Consider the following 17,576-nt stretch of genomic DNA (forward strand, 5'->3'; position numbering starts at 1 on the left):
TAATCTATAATCTAATAAATTTAATAATATAAGTACTGACAGGCTGACCTCCCACTTCTTCAACCTCTGCAGCAATGCTGGCAGCACTCATGTGTCTTATTTTTTGAAGCCAATCTCTGGATGTGACGCTGAACACATGAACTCCACTTCTTTGGTCGGTGCTGGTGAGGCCTGTTCCGATTGGAGCATGTCTGGGAAAACCGCTGTATGACCTTGGCCACTGCTATAGCTCAGTTTCAGGGTGTTAGCAATCTTCTTATAGCCTAGACAATATTTGGGGAGAGCAACAATTCTATTTCTCATTTCCTCAGAGAGTTATGTGCCATGGGGTGCCACGTTGAATATCCAGTGGCCAGTATGAGCGAATTGTACCCAAAACACCAAATTTAACAGCTCTGCTCCCCATTCCCACCTGGAACCATGTAACTCTAATGAGTCACATGACACCAGGGACAATGGCACAATTTGGACATGTTCAAGGTGAGATCTACTCACTTGTGTTGGCAGCTATTTAGACATTAATGGCTAAGAGAAGGGTGGGGTGGGCCGTTCTACCCACCCAGAGGGGCGAGGCCATTTTTGCTCTCTTGGAATCCCGGCTACAGATGGCTGTAGCATCACCAGGGATCGAACTTGCGATCTCCTGATGATGGTGCCAACACTTAGATTGTTGTGCCACTATGGAGCCCCAAAGCTTGAACATTTTAAGGCAGCGCTTCCTCGTCCCTGTGTTCTGTGTGTGATTCTTTTGCTTGGTAGCTGAATCAGCTGGGTTGGGTTAGCGCTGCCTTATGATGTACAGTTTAGAGTTAGACACCTTACTATTTGCTGTCACTATAAAAATAAAGAATATTCAGTATGTGCCCTATTTTTTTTAAAGAGCTTCCAATGTGTCTTCATTAGATGTGTGATTAAAAGCTTGCGGAATAGTAATATTTTGCACAGAAGAATTTATTTTCATGATATGCAGTTGTGAATGAGTAGGACTTCATTTGTGGTCTGTTAATTTATATCAAAAGAACTCATGATAATCTTTTAAAGAATAACTTGTAGATATTTCTATAGACATAGATTAGTGTTAATAGTACCTTACGTTAACTCTAAGTACTGGTAACCATAATCATTAATGGTAGGACGGTTATCGTCAGGATTTTATCAGTACTGATGCTGCTTATCAATACCATTACATATTGATACCTTTATTGATACCACTCTTCATAATTTAGTGCAGGAAAACATCATGAAAGGATGTGAAAAGTTGTCAAAAAGCTGTGGTCATCTCATTACAGTTGAAAGTATTAACAACCATAAGCATATACATAATTATGTTTGGGTGTAAGGACAGATCACACTGGGCTCAAAATGAGGTTTCCTAGCAAGTAGCGATTTATGCTATGCTAGCTACCGAATTTTTATTTATTACAGACTCCACTTAATATCAGGGTCATTCTACAAAAACGTCCATTTTTCTGTCCCTAGCATTTATAAATATATTACGCTTAAAAAAATGTTAGGGTTACAATTTTTTTACATTTTACAATAAAGTGTTATTGTAACAATTACACCTTCAGTCATCAATTTAGCAATATTTTTGCAGTTTTAACTACAATAATCTATACATGACTATGGAATATATAAATTAAATCACAATGAAAACAAATGCCAAATAAATATTATAAAATGAAAGGTCCCCAGGAGTTGTGTCACTGGTGTAACTGCATAACAAAAAAATCTATTTTGAAATAAGTCACACTGATGTCACTCAACTTCCTTTCACCTGTTTTCTGAGGATCTATGAAGAAAAGCACTTGATGAGTCCACTGTGTCTTTCAGTTCTCAGAGATTTTCTCATTCAGATCATGATTTCATATGAAACTTTTAGCTGAGGTCACTGGTGTGACCGAAGTAATTGTGGAACAATAGAATACAAAACGATTAAATTACATATTTTAGTGGATGTTCCATGATTGACAGCATGTGGTTTGATGCTGTTTAGCAGCCGTTTTGTAAATGCATTTTTCAAAAATGTCACTGGTGTATTGTGTGTAACACCAGTGACCTCTATGGGTAGTTAGACAAAGTGGATGTTTCTGTAGAATGACTAGAATTTTTTTTTTCTGACTTTTTTTTATAAGGACCTTTAGACTACTTCCACATGTAGTTTGAACAGAAGGCTGGATTTGGCTTCCTATCTGCCAGCTTTTTGTTAAAATTTTCCTGTTCCACCTTTGTTGCTGCTGCTGTTGCTGCTGCTGCATGTACTGCGGCACCATTTAAGGTGGAATGGGAAAAATCTGAATAAGAAGCTGACGGATAGGTAGCTGACTTCAGCTTTGTAGTTTTAATGCTGGTAGCTATTCATAAGTTGATTTCATTAATCACACATCCTACCTAGAGTTTTGTGTAGGGAGCTATAAATATGAGCTATGGTAGGACATTTCAACTAGCTAGCACAATTTGTCAGAACATGAGAGGCTGCACTGAAGACGTTTTTGGTAAAGTAAATGCGCTGCACTCCTTCAGATTTATAGAATGTTGTATTTTTAAGTGTTTTGTGACAGAACTGTCACTTTACATATACTGCATTTAGCTGCATCATCATTAAATTTAGTAAAATGAGCCCAAACCTTTACCCTTTCAGCCATGGCCAGAGCACAGAATGATGCTTGGCATTTGAAATGGTTAAGGTAGTCGGAGACAAACGCATTCATCTCACAGAGCAAAGCATCTCCCCTGCTGATCGAATCCAGCACCAACCATTTGAAAATGGCTGCTGTGTGGAATTAATTAACATTACATAAATACCGATAGCAGCACCTTTTGTCCAGGAGCTTGTTGATATTTCGGTACAGACTAATCAGGAGCCGGTATATCTATGCTGCTATATCTGAGAGCCTGTTCTCTATACCTTCGAGGTATCTTGATACATTCATAATTAACAATGTAATGATTTCAATGTGTATTAAAACAAAAACAGTCACTGATGTGCCCCTCAGTTTCTCCCAAGCGCCTCTCATTTACTATCTTTTGGGGGCTGAGCAATCAAAGTTCGGCATCTGGATGCATCAGGATGAAATGGGCATGGAGGGGAGGGTGTTCATTTATGGATGTACCCAAGCTCAAATGCCTAGATGTTTTGCAAGTCCATTATACATTTTAGGTGATGTGACTGATGTTTTTTAGTCAGTAGGTGGAGCAGCAGGTGCTGAAAAAGCACCCCTACCGAGTGGGCCCTGTCCGAGTGGGCCCTGTTCTGTGCGTCCATTGTCAATGCAGCGGATTGGAGCTGTGGCCGCAAGGTCATGGGTGCCTGTCGTGGCAGCATTCCCCGAACCTGTTGGTGGACCCATTGGAGGAGTTTAAATGTCTTGGGATTTTGTTCACGAGTGAAGGAAGGATGGAGCGAGAGGTTGACAGGCGGATTGGGGCGGAGTCTGCAGTAATACGGACCCTAAACCGGTCCGTTATGGTGAAGAGCGAGCTGAGCCAGAAGGCAAAGCTGTCAATTTACTGTTCAGTCCACGTTCTGACTCTCACCTATGGTCACGAGCTTTGGATAGTGACCAAAAGAACGAGATCGTGGATACAAGCGGCCAAAGCTTTCTCCGTAGGGTTGCCGGGCTCTCCCTTAGAGGTAGGGTGAGAAGATTGGCAATTCGGGAGAGGCTCAGAGTAGAGCAACTGCTCTTCCACATTGAGAAAAGCCAGTTGAGGTGGTTCGGGCATCTGGTAAGGATGGCCTCTGGACACCTTCCTAGGGAGGCGTTCCAGACATGTCTTCCCCGGGGTCTCCTCCCCGTTGGACCTAGGACACGTTGGAGGGATTATGTCTCTCAACTGTCTTGGGGATGCCTCGGTATCCTTCTGGAAGTGCTGGAGGAGGTGGCAGAGGAGAGGGAGGCCTGGCGACCCGGACCCGGATAAGTGGTTGAGGATGGATGGATGGATGGATGGATGGGAACTCCAAAGATGAAACGCTACACTTTCATATAAAGTATTTCTGTGCTATTTACACTTGAATTTTACTTTGGCCAGACAAACTTGCATCCTAATGTCTGTATCTCGAGTCAAGTGGTATGTGAGTTATTTAGTAGTAGAGGAGACGCTGTCATTCATCTCCTGCTTAAACAGTCTGCACTCTCTGATGGTGAGAGTACACTTTTAAGCTGGCGTTCCTACAGCAGGCAGTTTTTTAGGCATGCCAGTGTAGATGTCACCTGGTTCCACAAGCTCCAGATAATCTCTGAGGTAAACCAAGTTTCACAGTGAGAGATTCTTGGCTGCTGCTGTTTGTGTTGCAGTTCAGTGCTGCTTAATTTGGAAGTTCACATGAACTGAGTTCAGTCTGGGGACAAACGTATTGGTAACTCAGGCAAATTTTCATCTTGCTCAGCGTTCAACCCCCAAGCCAGAAAAAGTAGATGTGCTAGTCATCTTTTCCTGAATAACAGGCTCAGACTTCAGTATATAGACAATAATTACAATTTAAATCAGTTACAATAGTATTTAGTGCACTTCAGCCACTACGGTGTGAAACCAGAACATCACAGAAACTCTTCAGCAGAAACGAACTGCGTTCACATCTACAGTGATGCGATGCTACAAAGAGGCTGGAATTCATTCGTTTTCAATGAGTGCTTATGCATGCACTCAACAATCTGATCATGATATAATGTCCACAATTATCCGATTATTCAAATGGTCATGTAAACACCATACTTGATCTAGAAATCAAATTAAGAAATCTGATAAAAGACTATTTTAGCTCAGATTTCAGGTAATCAGATTTCTCAGTCATGCATAAGAGACGGTGGATGATTCATTTTCTAGATGATGTAAGTTCATATTTTCAGGTAAAGCAGCGTAATATTTAAAAAAAAAAAAAAAGCTGCAGTATGAAGTTTGAGTTTTACATTGTCACGTCTTCTTCTGTGAGTTTATTGGCTGGTTGTAAAGCAGATATCTGATTATTGTCTGACTCATGTAGACACAGTTTCCCCATTATCTCATTACGCAAGTGCATGTAAATGTGTGGATAGGATTACTGACAAATCTGATTTTCTGCAGTTATCGGATTATTAAATGCATGTGAACACACTCAATGAGAGCTAGCGATTTTTGGTGATGGGGAAGTGGGCAGAGTCAGTGATTCACAAAATTGAGGGAAGTTTAACTTTATGCAAATTAGGAGCATGGAGATGAGGAATTGAGCAGGATGGTACATGTTTATCTCCACCAGAGTGAAGCAGTATTCACCTTTTTTGGTTCCTACACTCTTTAAAAAAAAAGTGTTCTTCAAGTGTTCTTTAAAAAATGGTTCTAGATTGAAACATGGACATTTAAAGAACCTTTTTCATGATTAAAGGGTTCTTGGCATTATGAAAGGGTACTATATGCAGAATGTGCTGTAGATGGTTCCATATAGAACCTTTTTGAAAAATGTTCTACATAGCACCCAGATGAGTTCTTCTACATGTTTAAAACTAATGGTTCTTCAAAGGTCCTTTAGTGAAGAAAATGGTTCTATATAGAACCACAAACACTTAAAGAACCCTTTGAATGATTAAAGGGGTTTTTCGTTGTGAAAGGGCTCTTCAGAATGATGGAGAATGTGCTGTTGGTGGTTCTATATATAGGACCTTTTTGAAAAGGGTTCTATATAGCACTAAAACGCTTTTATTGTACAATGTGAAGCTTGTTGCAATAGAAGAACCCTTTTTGGTGCTATATAGAACCTTTTTCAAAAAGGGACTAGCCTATATAGTACCACCTACCTCACATTCCCCATCAGTCTGAAGAACCTTTTCATGATGCAAAAAGCCCTTTAATCTATAGATGTTTGTTCCTGCTAGAGATGGAGGAATGATGGTGGTGCTTCTTCACATGCTGCACAGACAGTGATGCACTACAGTGGTACTGAAGTTATAGATGAGCCATTTCTTTCTAGGACTATTATTTTTTGCAGGAACGTGTCAAGTTTGTGTTTGGCGTCAAAGAAAACATAGTAACCAAATGTCAGCTCAAGTCCAGAAGTGCCCACAGGCGGTGGGCAACCAGCGATTTGGCTGTCAGCAGGTGAAAAGTTGCTGCCGGTGTGAACGCAGAGCTAAGCTGAGCATTCACTACGTGACTTTTAAAACTTTAACAGATTTCTAAAACAGACAACACAAACTTAACATCAGTTTATCACATCGTTTTTCTTGTCTTGTTGTCAGGCGCTCAGACTAGTCGGCAGGGCAAAGAAATAGAACGATGCACATTCGAGTTTGGACTACGAATAAAATCTCAAACTCTCAGATCACAACACACACAGCTGAACTCACTCGACTTGAATGGGCAAAAGCTCAAACTGGGGGTTGATATGTGGTGAGAAACGATAACACAGTAGCGACATTTACATGCAGCCTAATAATCCATTAGCAGAAACTGGTCTGCAGTGGAGACCAGGTTTATGCTCTGATCTTTAAAAGAAGACGGTGTGACGGACGTCCAGCTTGTGTCTCAGAACATGACGTCTACGTCTCCTTTCGGCCTTCTTTGATAAAGACATGCGAAGGACGTTTTCCTGAGTCTGACATCATTTTAAAGCAATTAAAAACATAAGCACTGCTCACTGCTGCTCATCTCAATCTGCCCGTGTTGTACTCTGAGCTCCTCTGTCTCTGCTCTGCTGTTCAGGCGCGCCTCTGTTTCTCCACTCATCCAGCTCTCTGATTGGCTGTTTGAATCACTCATTGAGCAGATCTCTGACCTTCTCTCACTGCAGGGCTCATGAATGTTGTGAGTCGTAAATATTATGTTTGATAATATCGGAGGCTCTCTGATCACGTCAGAGCAGGTTGCAGGGCTAAAGATTCACACATTCCTCCTCTCACACTAACGGATCATTCACGCCATCAGTCACTTCCCATCGAGATCTTGACCTGGAAAATAGCTTCAGATTGTGACAAATTTTCACAATGCTTAAAATCTAGTGTGGGCCCAGCTGTAGTGTTTGAGATGAGGCATTTTCTGAGCACAGTAAGATAGAAACAGGGCAATTGAGAACTTGATGACTCCAGTCAGACTCTCCTGGCATGTGATGAGCTTTACATTAGGGTTATTAAATTGAACGTAACAGAATTACTTTCTATAGAATGTGCCTTGTGCATCCAATATGGAGTATAATGTAATGGAATCCTGTAGAGAAATATTTCAGGGATTTTGGCTATTTTTAATGTACAGATCTGCTGTTGCTGGTATGTAATACACTTTTATAAAATGTAGAAATTGAATCTAGCTGGGTTACCATTTTGGAAAATATACATTTTATTTGTAGAAGGTTGCAAATACAGTAAAAATACTAATAAAGTATAATTAAATAATAATTTTGATTCAATGATAAATTCTGCCCTTCCAGGGTAGGTTTTGGCCACACATTTGATGATACCAATATGATCTCATTAAACATCATTATACATAGAATATTTGCTAATAATCCTTTTGTTTAAAGATATTCGTTGATAGGAGAGACTGTGTTATGTTCTGTGTGTTTGTCTTGAGAAAACTGATAGTTGTGTGTGCGTCAGATTTGTCACAGTCAGCTCGAATAACATTCAGAACATACACTAGTGCTGCCAAATTCCTTCTGTTGCTGACCTGGGTGGCACTTATCTTGGTTAACACAGTTCCTTCTATTCTGATGGTGACTATCAATGTTACAAGTTGGTTTATATAATAAGCCAAAGTGAATTAGGCCAGACATACTGATGTAGTGGGAACAGTGCGATTTGCGGTTATCTGTATATTTATTTTCAATGCCTTGACTTGAATTTCTTCAAGTACCACTGTTTTCCTGTTCTAATCAAAACCAGAACCACATTATTTCACCATGTAACGCAAGCAATGAATCAGTCTTGAAGAGTCACATATGTATGACTTGTGACATTCTGATCAGACCAGACAAACAGACTAATGACATGAAACTAGAAGAAATAGCAGAATAACAAAGTCAATGTGAAAGGAGCTACAGAAATGCAGAGTTTAGGGTCATCTTTTTTTTTTTTTTTTTTTTTTTTTTTTTTATCAGCTTGCTCAGTTGAGCAAGCTACCTGATAGTTCACCATTCCGAAAAAATCTTTGCATTTTAAAGTATTATTATAGATTCATGAGTTTTCATGTCATAGGCACAGCAGAAACAGACAGTTACACTGTACAATGAAATTCTTATTTTGCTGTTCCTCCATTCACCAAATATAATCTTAGAAAAAAAGGACTTTATTATTGTTATAATTGATTGATTGATTGATTGATTGATTGATTGATTGATTGATTGATTGATTGATCACTCAAGGAGTGTGTTATCATGAAAAGTTAACGGCTATGATTTGGGTGCCGTAGATCATAGCCATGATGTTATTGGCGATAACACGCTCCCCCAGTGTTCTATTTCTTTAATTCAACAGTTAAATACAGTAAGAAATTAATAAACTGGGCTGTGAACGTGGTGTTTAATATGTTTTAATGTTCAGTTCCTCCAAATTATAGTTCCTTAACAAGCAGCTTGTTGCTACGTCAGAGTAACGAGCTCCACCCGCTCACTGCACAGCAGGCAGTTCGTTCTCCAGCTCCTTACACTAAATTTCCAAATTGTCATCACCACTGAGCAGCTTTTCAGTCGGCAGCTGTGACAGAAGAACAGCTAAACAACCTGGAATCAACCAGAAATGAACCCAATACCGTTCACCAAACGTGTCTGATCTTCAGAGTCTGACCAAATCAGACTGAGCCATAAAACCTGAAGAAATATCAAGTTCAGCTCAGTTTTGTCAGGTTTTTTTTCCAGATCAATATTAATGCTGTTTTGTTCCAGCCAGTCTGTAAAGCTTCTTACAGCCCATTTGGTATATCTTTTGTGGATAATCGGTCTTTTAACCATGTGATATCCTGTTGTGATTGACTTGGCCACCTCGGAATCTTCGTCACTTCACTGGTAGCATGCACCTGTCCAGTGGTCCAGACGTATTAGTGTCTTTTTTTTTTTTTTTTTTTTTTTCTGCTCTACATGCAATATGAGCGCTTTATTAATTAGTGTTTAACTCATTAGCAATTTTGTGCGTTTTATTTGCCCCCGGGGGAATTTTAACAGTCGTTATTGTGGAACCCTGTAAATGTGTGAATATCTGTAAATACACATTCATGAGGAGACATATCACTGCTATGTCGCTGCTGTCGGAACAGAACTTCATCTCCATTTTTATCATTTTGTACTTCTTACCAAATTTAACTCCAGCTGCCCTTTATAATGTGTTAAAAAAATATGATGAATGGACCAATAAAAAAGTTCCAAAATTACTTGGGGGGGTTGCTCCATTGCTCCATTGCTTTTCATTCAAAGTTAAGAATGTTTTTCCTTTCACATGTAAATTTGTATTTTGGTGATGTTTTTCTGACAGCAGTGATTTACAGAATATTACAGAATGATACGAACATTTAATAAATAAATGACCAGTTTTTGCGTGTAATTATTATGGTACAGAGGAGCCATAATTAATATAATACACAATGCATTTCTGGAAGCTGTCCTTTCACTAGCCTTTTTTCCACTACCTTTTTAAAATTACATTTTAACTTACAGGTTTTTTTTTTTTTGGTTTTTTTTAATTAAATTTAAAAGCAGACCAAGCTAAATTAATATTATGTACCCAGCTTGTCTACTGCCATTGGCTTTGTTAACTATTCCTCTTAATGGTTTGGTTTTATCCATCCATCCATTATCTAAGCCGCTTCTCCGTCAGGGTCACGGGGGGGTGCTGGAGCCTATCCCAGCAGTCTTCGGGCGGAAGGCAGGATACACCCTGGACAGGTCGCCAATCCATCGCAGGGCAGACAGACAGACACAGACAGTCACTCACACACTCACACCTAGGGGCAATTTAGCATGTCCAATCAACCTGACTGCATGTCTTTGGACTGTGGGAGGAAACCGGTTTCCTCCGGGGGTTTGGTTTTATAACCTTGCTAATTAGGCTGGGTCCATGTGATGCAACTTAACATTTGACGTCTTGTCAACCCCCAGGTTAAGAATAGTTTTGGGTATTTGCTCATTCTACTTCAGTCATGACATAATAAAGTTAAGTTTTCACAAAAACTAAGAAGGTGCATGAAGATCTCAAATGGCCAGTTTGACCTTTTTTTTTTTTTTTTTTTTTTTTTCCCCTTCACAGATTTTCCTAAAACCAAACACTATTGTCCCTCCTACTTTATCCAGCTCCTCAGGCACACTCCTGAGCTAATACTTTATCCTGCCTTGGGCTGCGTTTACAGATCAGGCAGCACCTGAGGCAGCTTTAGGCAGAGAACTGGGGACGCTTCGGATGTAGTATTTGATGCTAGACTGTGAGACAAATGGAGAGGCAACAGAGTGAAGAGTTAAAATTTGTGATTTTTGAATGAAAATTAATTTTATTTTGTTGTTGAAAATGATGATGATGATGACAATTAAGTGATACACTGTTTCCAAAAGTATTCACTCGTCTGACTTCACACACACATTAGCTTGAGTGATGTCCCATTCTTAATCCATAGGGTTTAATATAACATCGGCCCACCCTTTGCAGCTATAGCAGCTTCAACTCTTCAGGCTTTCCACAAGGGTTAGGAGTGTGTTTATGGGAATTTTTGACCCTTCTTCCAGAAGCACATTTGTGAGGTCAGACACTGATGTTGGACGAGAAGGCCTGGCTCACAGTCTCCGTTCTAATTCATCCCAAAGGTGTTCTATTGGGTTGAGATTATGACCAGGCCAGTCAAGTTCTTCCACGCCAAACTCGCTCATCCATGTCTTTATGGACCTTGCTTTGTGCGCTGGTGTGCAGTCATGTTGTAACAGGAAGGGGCCGTCCTCAAACTGTTCCCACGAAGTTGGGAGCATGAAATTGTCCAAAACTTCTTGGTACTGAAGCATTAAGAGTTCCTTTCACTGGAACTAAGGGGCCAAGCCCAACTCCTGAAACACAACCCCCACACCATAACCCCCCCCCTCCACCAAACTTTATACTTGGAATAATGCAGTCAGACAATTAATGTTCTCATGGCAACCGCCAAATCCAGACTCGTCCATCTAATTTCCAGACAGAGAAGCGTGATTGGTCACTCCAGAACACATTTCTACTGCTCTAGAGTCCAGTGGTGGCGCTTTACACCACTGTGTTCCACGCTTTGCACTGCGCTTTGCATTGTTCTTTGCACTGTTCCAGAGCTAATCTGAAGGCTACATGAAGTTTGGAGGTTTGTAGTGATTGACTCTGCAGAAAGTTGCCAACCTCTGCACATTGTGTATCTCAGCGTCTGCTGACCCCGTCATTTTACGTGGCCGATCACTTTGTGGCTGAGTTGCTGTCGTTCCCAATCGCTTCCACTTTGTTATAATACCACTGACAGTTGACTGTGGAATATTTAGTGGTGAGGAAATTTCATGACTGGACTTGTTGCACAGGTGGTGTCCAATTACAGTACCACGCTGGAATTCACTGAGCTCCTGAGAGCGACCCATTCTTTCAGTAATGTTTGTGGAAGCAGTCTGCAGGCCTAGGGGCTGCGCCTGTGGCCACGGAGTTGATTGGAACGCCTGAATTCAATGATTTGGGTGAGTGAATACTTTTGGCAGTATAGTGTATTTACAATACAACATAGCCACTGACAAATATATGGTATTTACTTACAAAAAAAATTACTTCTAGGCAGAGATTACAGCATGTCTGTAATACTGAATTATAAGTCTTTAAGTTACTGATGTGCCTTCACCAACTGGCTTCCATCTGTTAGCATATAGTGATCATGTCTGTTCAGTAGAGAGTATGTTACTCTCTGAAAAGCAGCCAGCTGTGTCACTGTTGTAGTCCTTTCTTCATAAGGAGGTGGACAACTTTTCCTCCAGTGTCTTAAAAGTATCTGTTTAGCTGCTTTAAGAGACAAAATAATCCATCTATTTTCAAAGAGAAAGGTCAGAGTTTTGAAGTTCAGTGGTTGAACCTAAAATACAGTTTTGCAGAGATTTTTGAAACCTTTTGTTTAGTACTTCAAACATAATCTCTTGAATATTATTCCACCAGTCCTTACATTTGGAGTACATGCAGAATGGAGGCACCACCTCCTTTACATCTCCAACAGGAATCTACTAGCATTAGGGTTCATTTATGTAATTGGTTTTGTGTCCGGTGACATCTGTATTATTTTCAATTGAACAAACCTGTTGCCCATATCTTTGTTATATTGATGTTATTCAATCATGACTCAAAGTCTTCGGTAGGAATGTCCATCGCCAAGTTTCCTGTCCATTGTTTCTTATTTTTGAGTAATGGAGTGCTTAGTTGCTCCTGCAATAAGTGATCAATCTTGGGTGCAATACTTTTATTTGGTGGTGACTTAGTCAGTAATTATTCAATTGGGCTGCCAGTAGGGAAGGAAAGAGGGTTCTCTAACCATTCACAGGGTGCTTTGCAATAGGACATACCTTTTTAGAACTGATTCTGTCTTCATTTATATTTGTCTACTGTTTGACTGAAGCTTAGGAAATGTTTAGTATTTCTGTCGATTAGGTGCATACCATAAGTAATCCCAGCATTACGCCATAGTGGCCAATTAAGTGTTGCCTCCAATTCAAATCCACTTTAATTTCAGTTTCCTTGAACTCAAAAATAAATGACCAAATTGTTTAGATTTTAACCTTCTAAAGTTAATCTTGCAGATTAACCAGCCTGCAGAGCTGGCAGCTGCACTTGTTTCCCTTTGGAAGTGCTTAGGTTCATAAAAATATTAAATGTGTTGATTTAATTGAATGGCTTAAGTCTAGTTTTGAGCTCCGTTTGTCAGTCCTAGTTTTATGTTTTAATACACCATTTTGAACATTTTGAATTTTTGATGCCATATTCCAGAAAAAAAAGAAATCTAATTTTGATAAATCAAATTTATTTGTGTAGCACTTTTTACAACTGATGTTGTCATAAAGCAGCTTCACAGAATTCCATATTGGAGTTCAATCACCTGCTCGGGCAAGGACCCTTCACTTTATCAATGGGCAAGACTCCTAACACTACCTTCGTAAGTACCCTCGTAAATTGTAAGACGCTCTGGATGAGAGCTGGATGAGAGTCTGCCAAATGCCATAAATGTAAATGTAAGCGTACTAAAGTCACTTACTCATTTTTCATAAATAAGGAATGTAGATAAGGCCAGGTGCATACAAAAATTTTGAAATTGAAATGATAAACAATATTTGAGTAATTATATGAAATGAGATATGCCGAGTTATTTAGACAGCTGAGTGATGGAGTGCTTGCACTAAATCTCTTTGGAGAAGTTTTCTGGCAGTCATTTGGATTCCTGGAATATGCCCCAGCATTCTGTGTGTACAGCAAGATTGCGCTGTTTGTTTTATCGAGCTGTACAGCACGCTGCTTTGTTTAGATGAAGTCTGAGTTTGTCCATTTCTTTGTTCACGTTTGTTAAGGACACCTTTGGTTCTCTCAAAGCAGCTGCTGATGGTCACCGCTGCCAAAAAAGCATTCAGAGCCTTTTATGTTAGCGTGTGTGTATGCACATGTAAAACAAACAAATTACTGCATGTGGAAAACATGCCAGTGGATCTCTCGCTCAGTGGAGGTGCAGCACAGATGCAAGGGAAGATCCATCCAAATTCATTATAAGGCTGGGTGGCTGGTATTTATGGCAAGTTTTATGGCTGGTTTTTGATATCAGGAATTTAGTAAAAAATGATTTTTGATATAAAGAATTCAATTGTTACTAGTGAAAATTCACTTCTTTCTAATAAAAATTCAGTTTTTAATATTATGATTTAATTTTACTAGTGGAAATGGCATTTCCACATGTGTAAATTGAATTCCTGAGATCAAGGAAAAAAAGGATTAAAAGCAATAACGGATTGCCATAGGTATCAGATATTGGCCCGATACGGTGCTCATTTACTTGTACACATAGAAATGCACATATTAACTGGTACCATGTGACCTAAGCCTAGTGTAGAGGTCTGGACCCCTGCGGATTCCTGCTGAACCCACGGGACACAAAACAGTAGCTTGTGGCATGGGTCATTTTCAGTGTTGTGCACAGAAGCGGGTGGGAAACCAGCCCAGTGCAAGCGGGAGCAGGCTGTGAAGAGAACATCGCAAGTTACTGAACAGCCTAAATAAAGTGAACAATACAAAATGATTACAGAACAGTTGAAATGTATGAAGTCATTCTGGACAGTTGTGAAGCAACTGATCACATGAACAACGCATAAATTCTCATAGCTTATGGAGACGGCAGAGCCTTCTGTCTGAAGGCCACAACTCCCCAGCAAAACGCCAAATACAGCCGCTCTGTGGTTAAATTCCTGCTTTGTGTTTATTGGGAATAAATGGCATTTGATGAAGTTACTCAAAGTGAGCCTGATGACCATGACTGCCGTTTTATTTCAGCAGAGAATAATGTATTTGTGAAAAGACTGCATCAAATATTGTATTGTAACTGCGCAGGTGGGAGCGGGACAAAACATTTTGGTTGCGGGCAGGGGTGGGATAAATGATTCAGATTTTCTGCAGGAGTGGGATTAAATGAAAAACAGTCCTGTGCAGACATCTAGTCTAGTTTATTCTCCTCCACTAATGGTCAAATTACTCAAGCTGGAAGTGAGTGAGGGTCTGCTCACACAGAGGAGAAGTGTTTTGTGATGTTACTGTTTCTCAGTATTTCTGCTTGGTACTCTGTTATTCTGAATGAATCAGCTGTATTGATACTCGTCCATAGACAGAGTAGCCTCTGTAGAGGCTGCATTTCTCATAGCAGGTCAGTTTTCTTAGTGTGAGTATATAGATCATAGCTTTTTCTGAACATGATGGGCTGTTCAAACATACAGTGAGAGGTACCAAAGGACACAATTTCTAAAATCACACCATGTCTGTCTGGCTGTAGAGAACATGCAGCTACAGCTCAACCAGCCAGTTAGGCTTGGATATGATTCCTGCTGTCGCTGTGCTGCTGCTGAAAAAGACAGATGAGGATCAAAACTATGAAACCTACTTTTACGTACAGCTGTATAGATGAGCTTTTTTTGGAAGCACTTAAAACCTGCTCTTCTCCACTGCAGCACTACTCGATCTAAGATAGCTAATGTAGCATAGCTAGCTGATGCACTTCATTTAAAATCAGCTTGATTTTAATGATCTGTTAGGGTAGATTGCACTCATTTTCACTAACAGTTACTTCATTCTAAGTAGGTTACTCAGTGTGGTATCTGTATTTGCAAGTACCGTAAAACACACATTCGCACTCAGTCTAAATGAAAAAATGCTATTGATCCATTCCCAATTCCTACACATTACAGCAGCTAGAGGTCTATATGTAATCCAGAATCAATGAGGGCTTGTTAAAACCTGTGTTGGAGCAGGCAGAGGGAGATACTTGGAGAATGCAACTGGTATGGACAGAATTGGGGAGAAAATTTTTACCAAAAAGGTTTATTTGACGTCGTCTTTGGGGTTGATTTTTTTTTTTTTTTTTTTTTTTTTTTTTTTTTTTTTTTTTTTTTTTTATAAAGTACTGATGTTAATTTGTGTTCATATTTTTTACATAACACACATTTGTGGTACATATGTTTTTTAACAAGCCTGCAAAAATAAATGAGAATAATAATTACGCTTGAAGTGTTTTTAGCAGAATGTAAGTTAAGGATAGGGTCCTTTTTCTTTCTTTTTCTTTTTCTTTCTTTCAAATTGGCTATTTAGCTCAATAGTTAAGCTACTTGCTCTTCTAGCCCAGCGCAGGGAAGCACTTGTGGGGCTTCTAATGTTCCCACCAGTCTATTTACATCACATGTTCTGTCATCCCAGCCATTAACGAAATGTTTATCGCTGAAATTCATCTCGTGATAACAGTTAAATACTATTTATCATGCAGCCCTGATATGTATATTATATTGTCCAGGCCCAGCTGATCTGATTTGCTCTAATGAACTCCCTTAATGGGACAGCAAATGTACCTGATGAAGAGAGGTGCTGTTTTCTTAAGTTCACATAAGTGAGGCATTCCCCCTTGTAGCATTGGGGTGGGGTGGGCTGCAGAGGCTGGGTCAGGCTGGAACTAGGTCTTCCCTCATCCCTCCTCATATCTCATTCAACATATAAGACTGGCTTTGTTCAGTAGCTTTCTCCATCTGTGGATCGGAGGAGGATTCACGTCGTAAGACTTTAAGTTGCATTTCTTGTTTAAATGTTCCAGTGTACTGCATGTTTTTGGATTTTGCTGACCTTTTATTGTGTTCTTGTTTAGATTAATCTATCTCTGACTCTATAGATGAACTTTGTAGGCAGATATCTATCAAATACATGAATTACGTAATTATTTGCTCTTTAAATTTGCTGAATGCTATTGAAGCCATTTAACATATTGGGCATTGTATAGTCATTAACTATTATTTTTCTAGTTATTTTTCTTCTGATCATGTGTTACTGAAGTAGTAACTGAAAGATTAGCAAAGGTGAACTACAGCAGGCATGATGTGCTTTTCAGCTAAGGATGTAAATATGTTGTTTTTGCATTATGATATGATATGATACATTTTTAATACAGAAATATAAGAGATGTAAACATGCATTTAGTTGTTCTTTCATTCCACAGTGTCTAATGGAAGCATAATTAAAGCAACAAAGGAATAACAGACACATTTGCTTCACAGCATTTAAAGTATCACAATCCATGTATATAAATTAAAGAATTATTAATATGCGTGATAATTATTTATTTTATTAATGAATGATTAGCTCAAAAACTAAGGGGTGAAAACAAAAAAGCTGTCTAATTATGGTATATGATACATCATTGTTCCATATTTTATCATATACTATGTAATAATATCATTTTATGGTATGTCATGTGATATAATATGTGATATAAGTTCCTCCTATTAAAAATTAACAGTAGTACTGCAAGCATTAGCTTTGGAAATCATTAAATAATTGTTCACAATAGAGCCTCTAAAGTGGAGGAAAAATGTAGTAAATGGCTGTTTTCATAGTGGCGTAATCTTGGCATGTTTATAATGGCTGGCTCTTATGTTATCTTTGGGATTTAACTGTAATGAGTGGAATTTGGCTGTATATTAAAATGTCAGTAGGTTCCAGTGGGTGTGGGGATTTTTCTTCTGCCCCAAAGGTCAGATCCCCTTTCTACAGGAAATGAGTGGCAGTGGTGCTGTTTTGAAGTCTTGTTTTAATTCCATTGAATGTACAATATGCATTATGAAGACTTAAAGATCACATTATGCTTAATTGTAGGCTCAGTAAATAAAAACGATTTAAAATTAGTTGCATTTTTTTATGACTTTTTATATTGGTTTTTGCAAATGCACATAATCCCCCAAATGTAATGGCATGTCACTAATTGGAATGTGCATTGGATTGTGATTTCTGCAGTTACAGATTTGATATCAGGTTTTGAAACCAGACAGTGCTCGATCCCCCTGTGAGGAAAAATGACTGCAATCAATTCTCCGCGTGACAGGTGAGTGACCCCTGGTCATACAAGTCAGGGTGCTGAAA

The 17,576-nt window shown here is 39.2% G+C and overlaps 1 protein-coding gene across 2 annotated transcripts in view; it reads left to right on the top strand.

The window, feature by feature from the left end:
* The window catches only part of slc29a1a (solute carrier family 29 member 1a), a 45,758-nt gene that overhangs the window by 6,282 nt on the left and 21,900 nt on the right, over positions 1–17,576 (top strand). Inside the window, exons 1-2 of one of the 2 annotated variants that reach the window (XM_017702662.1) lie at positions 16,166–16,218; positions 17,451–17,538. In XM_017702662.1, the coding sequence (XP_017558151.1) occupies positions 17,510–17,538 (29 nt within the window). In that variant the 5' untranslated portion in view covers positions 16,166–16,218; positions 17,451–17,509. Of the gene's footprint in view, positions 1–16,165; positions 16,219–17,450; positions 17,539–17,576 lie in introns of those variants that run through there. The other variant, XM_017702661.2, reaches the window with a different exon arrangement.

This window comes from Pygocentrus nattereri, chromosome 5 (assembly GCF_015220715.1).
Source record: "Pygocentrus nattereri isolate fPygNat1 chromosome 5, fPygNat1.pri, whole genome shotgun sequence".
NCBI classification, from domain to species: Eukaryota; Metazoa; Chordata; class Actinopteri; order Characiformes; family Serrasalmidae; genus Pygocentrus; species Pygocentrus nattereri.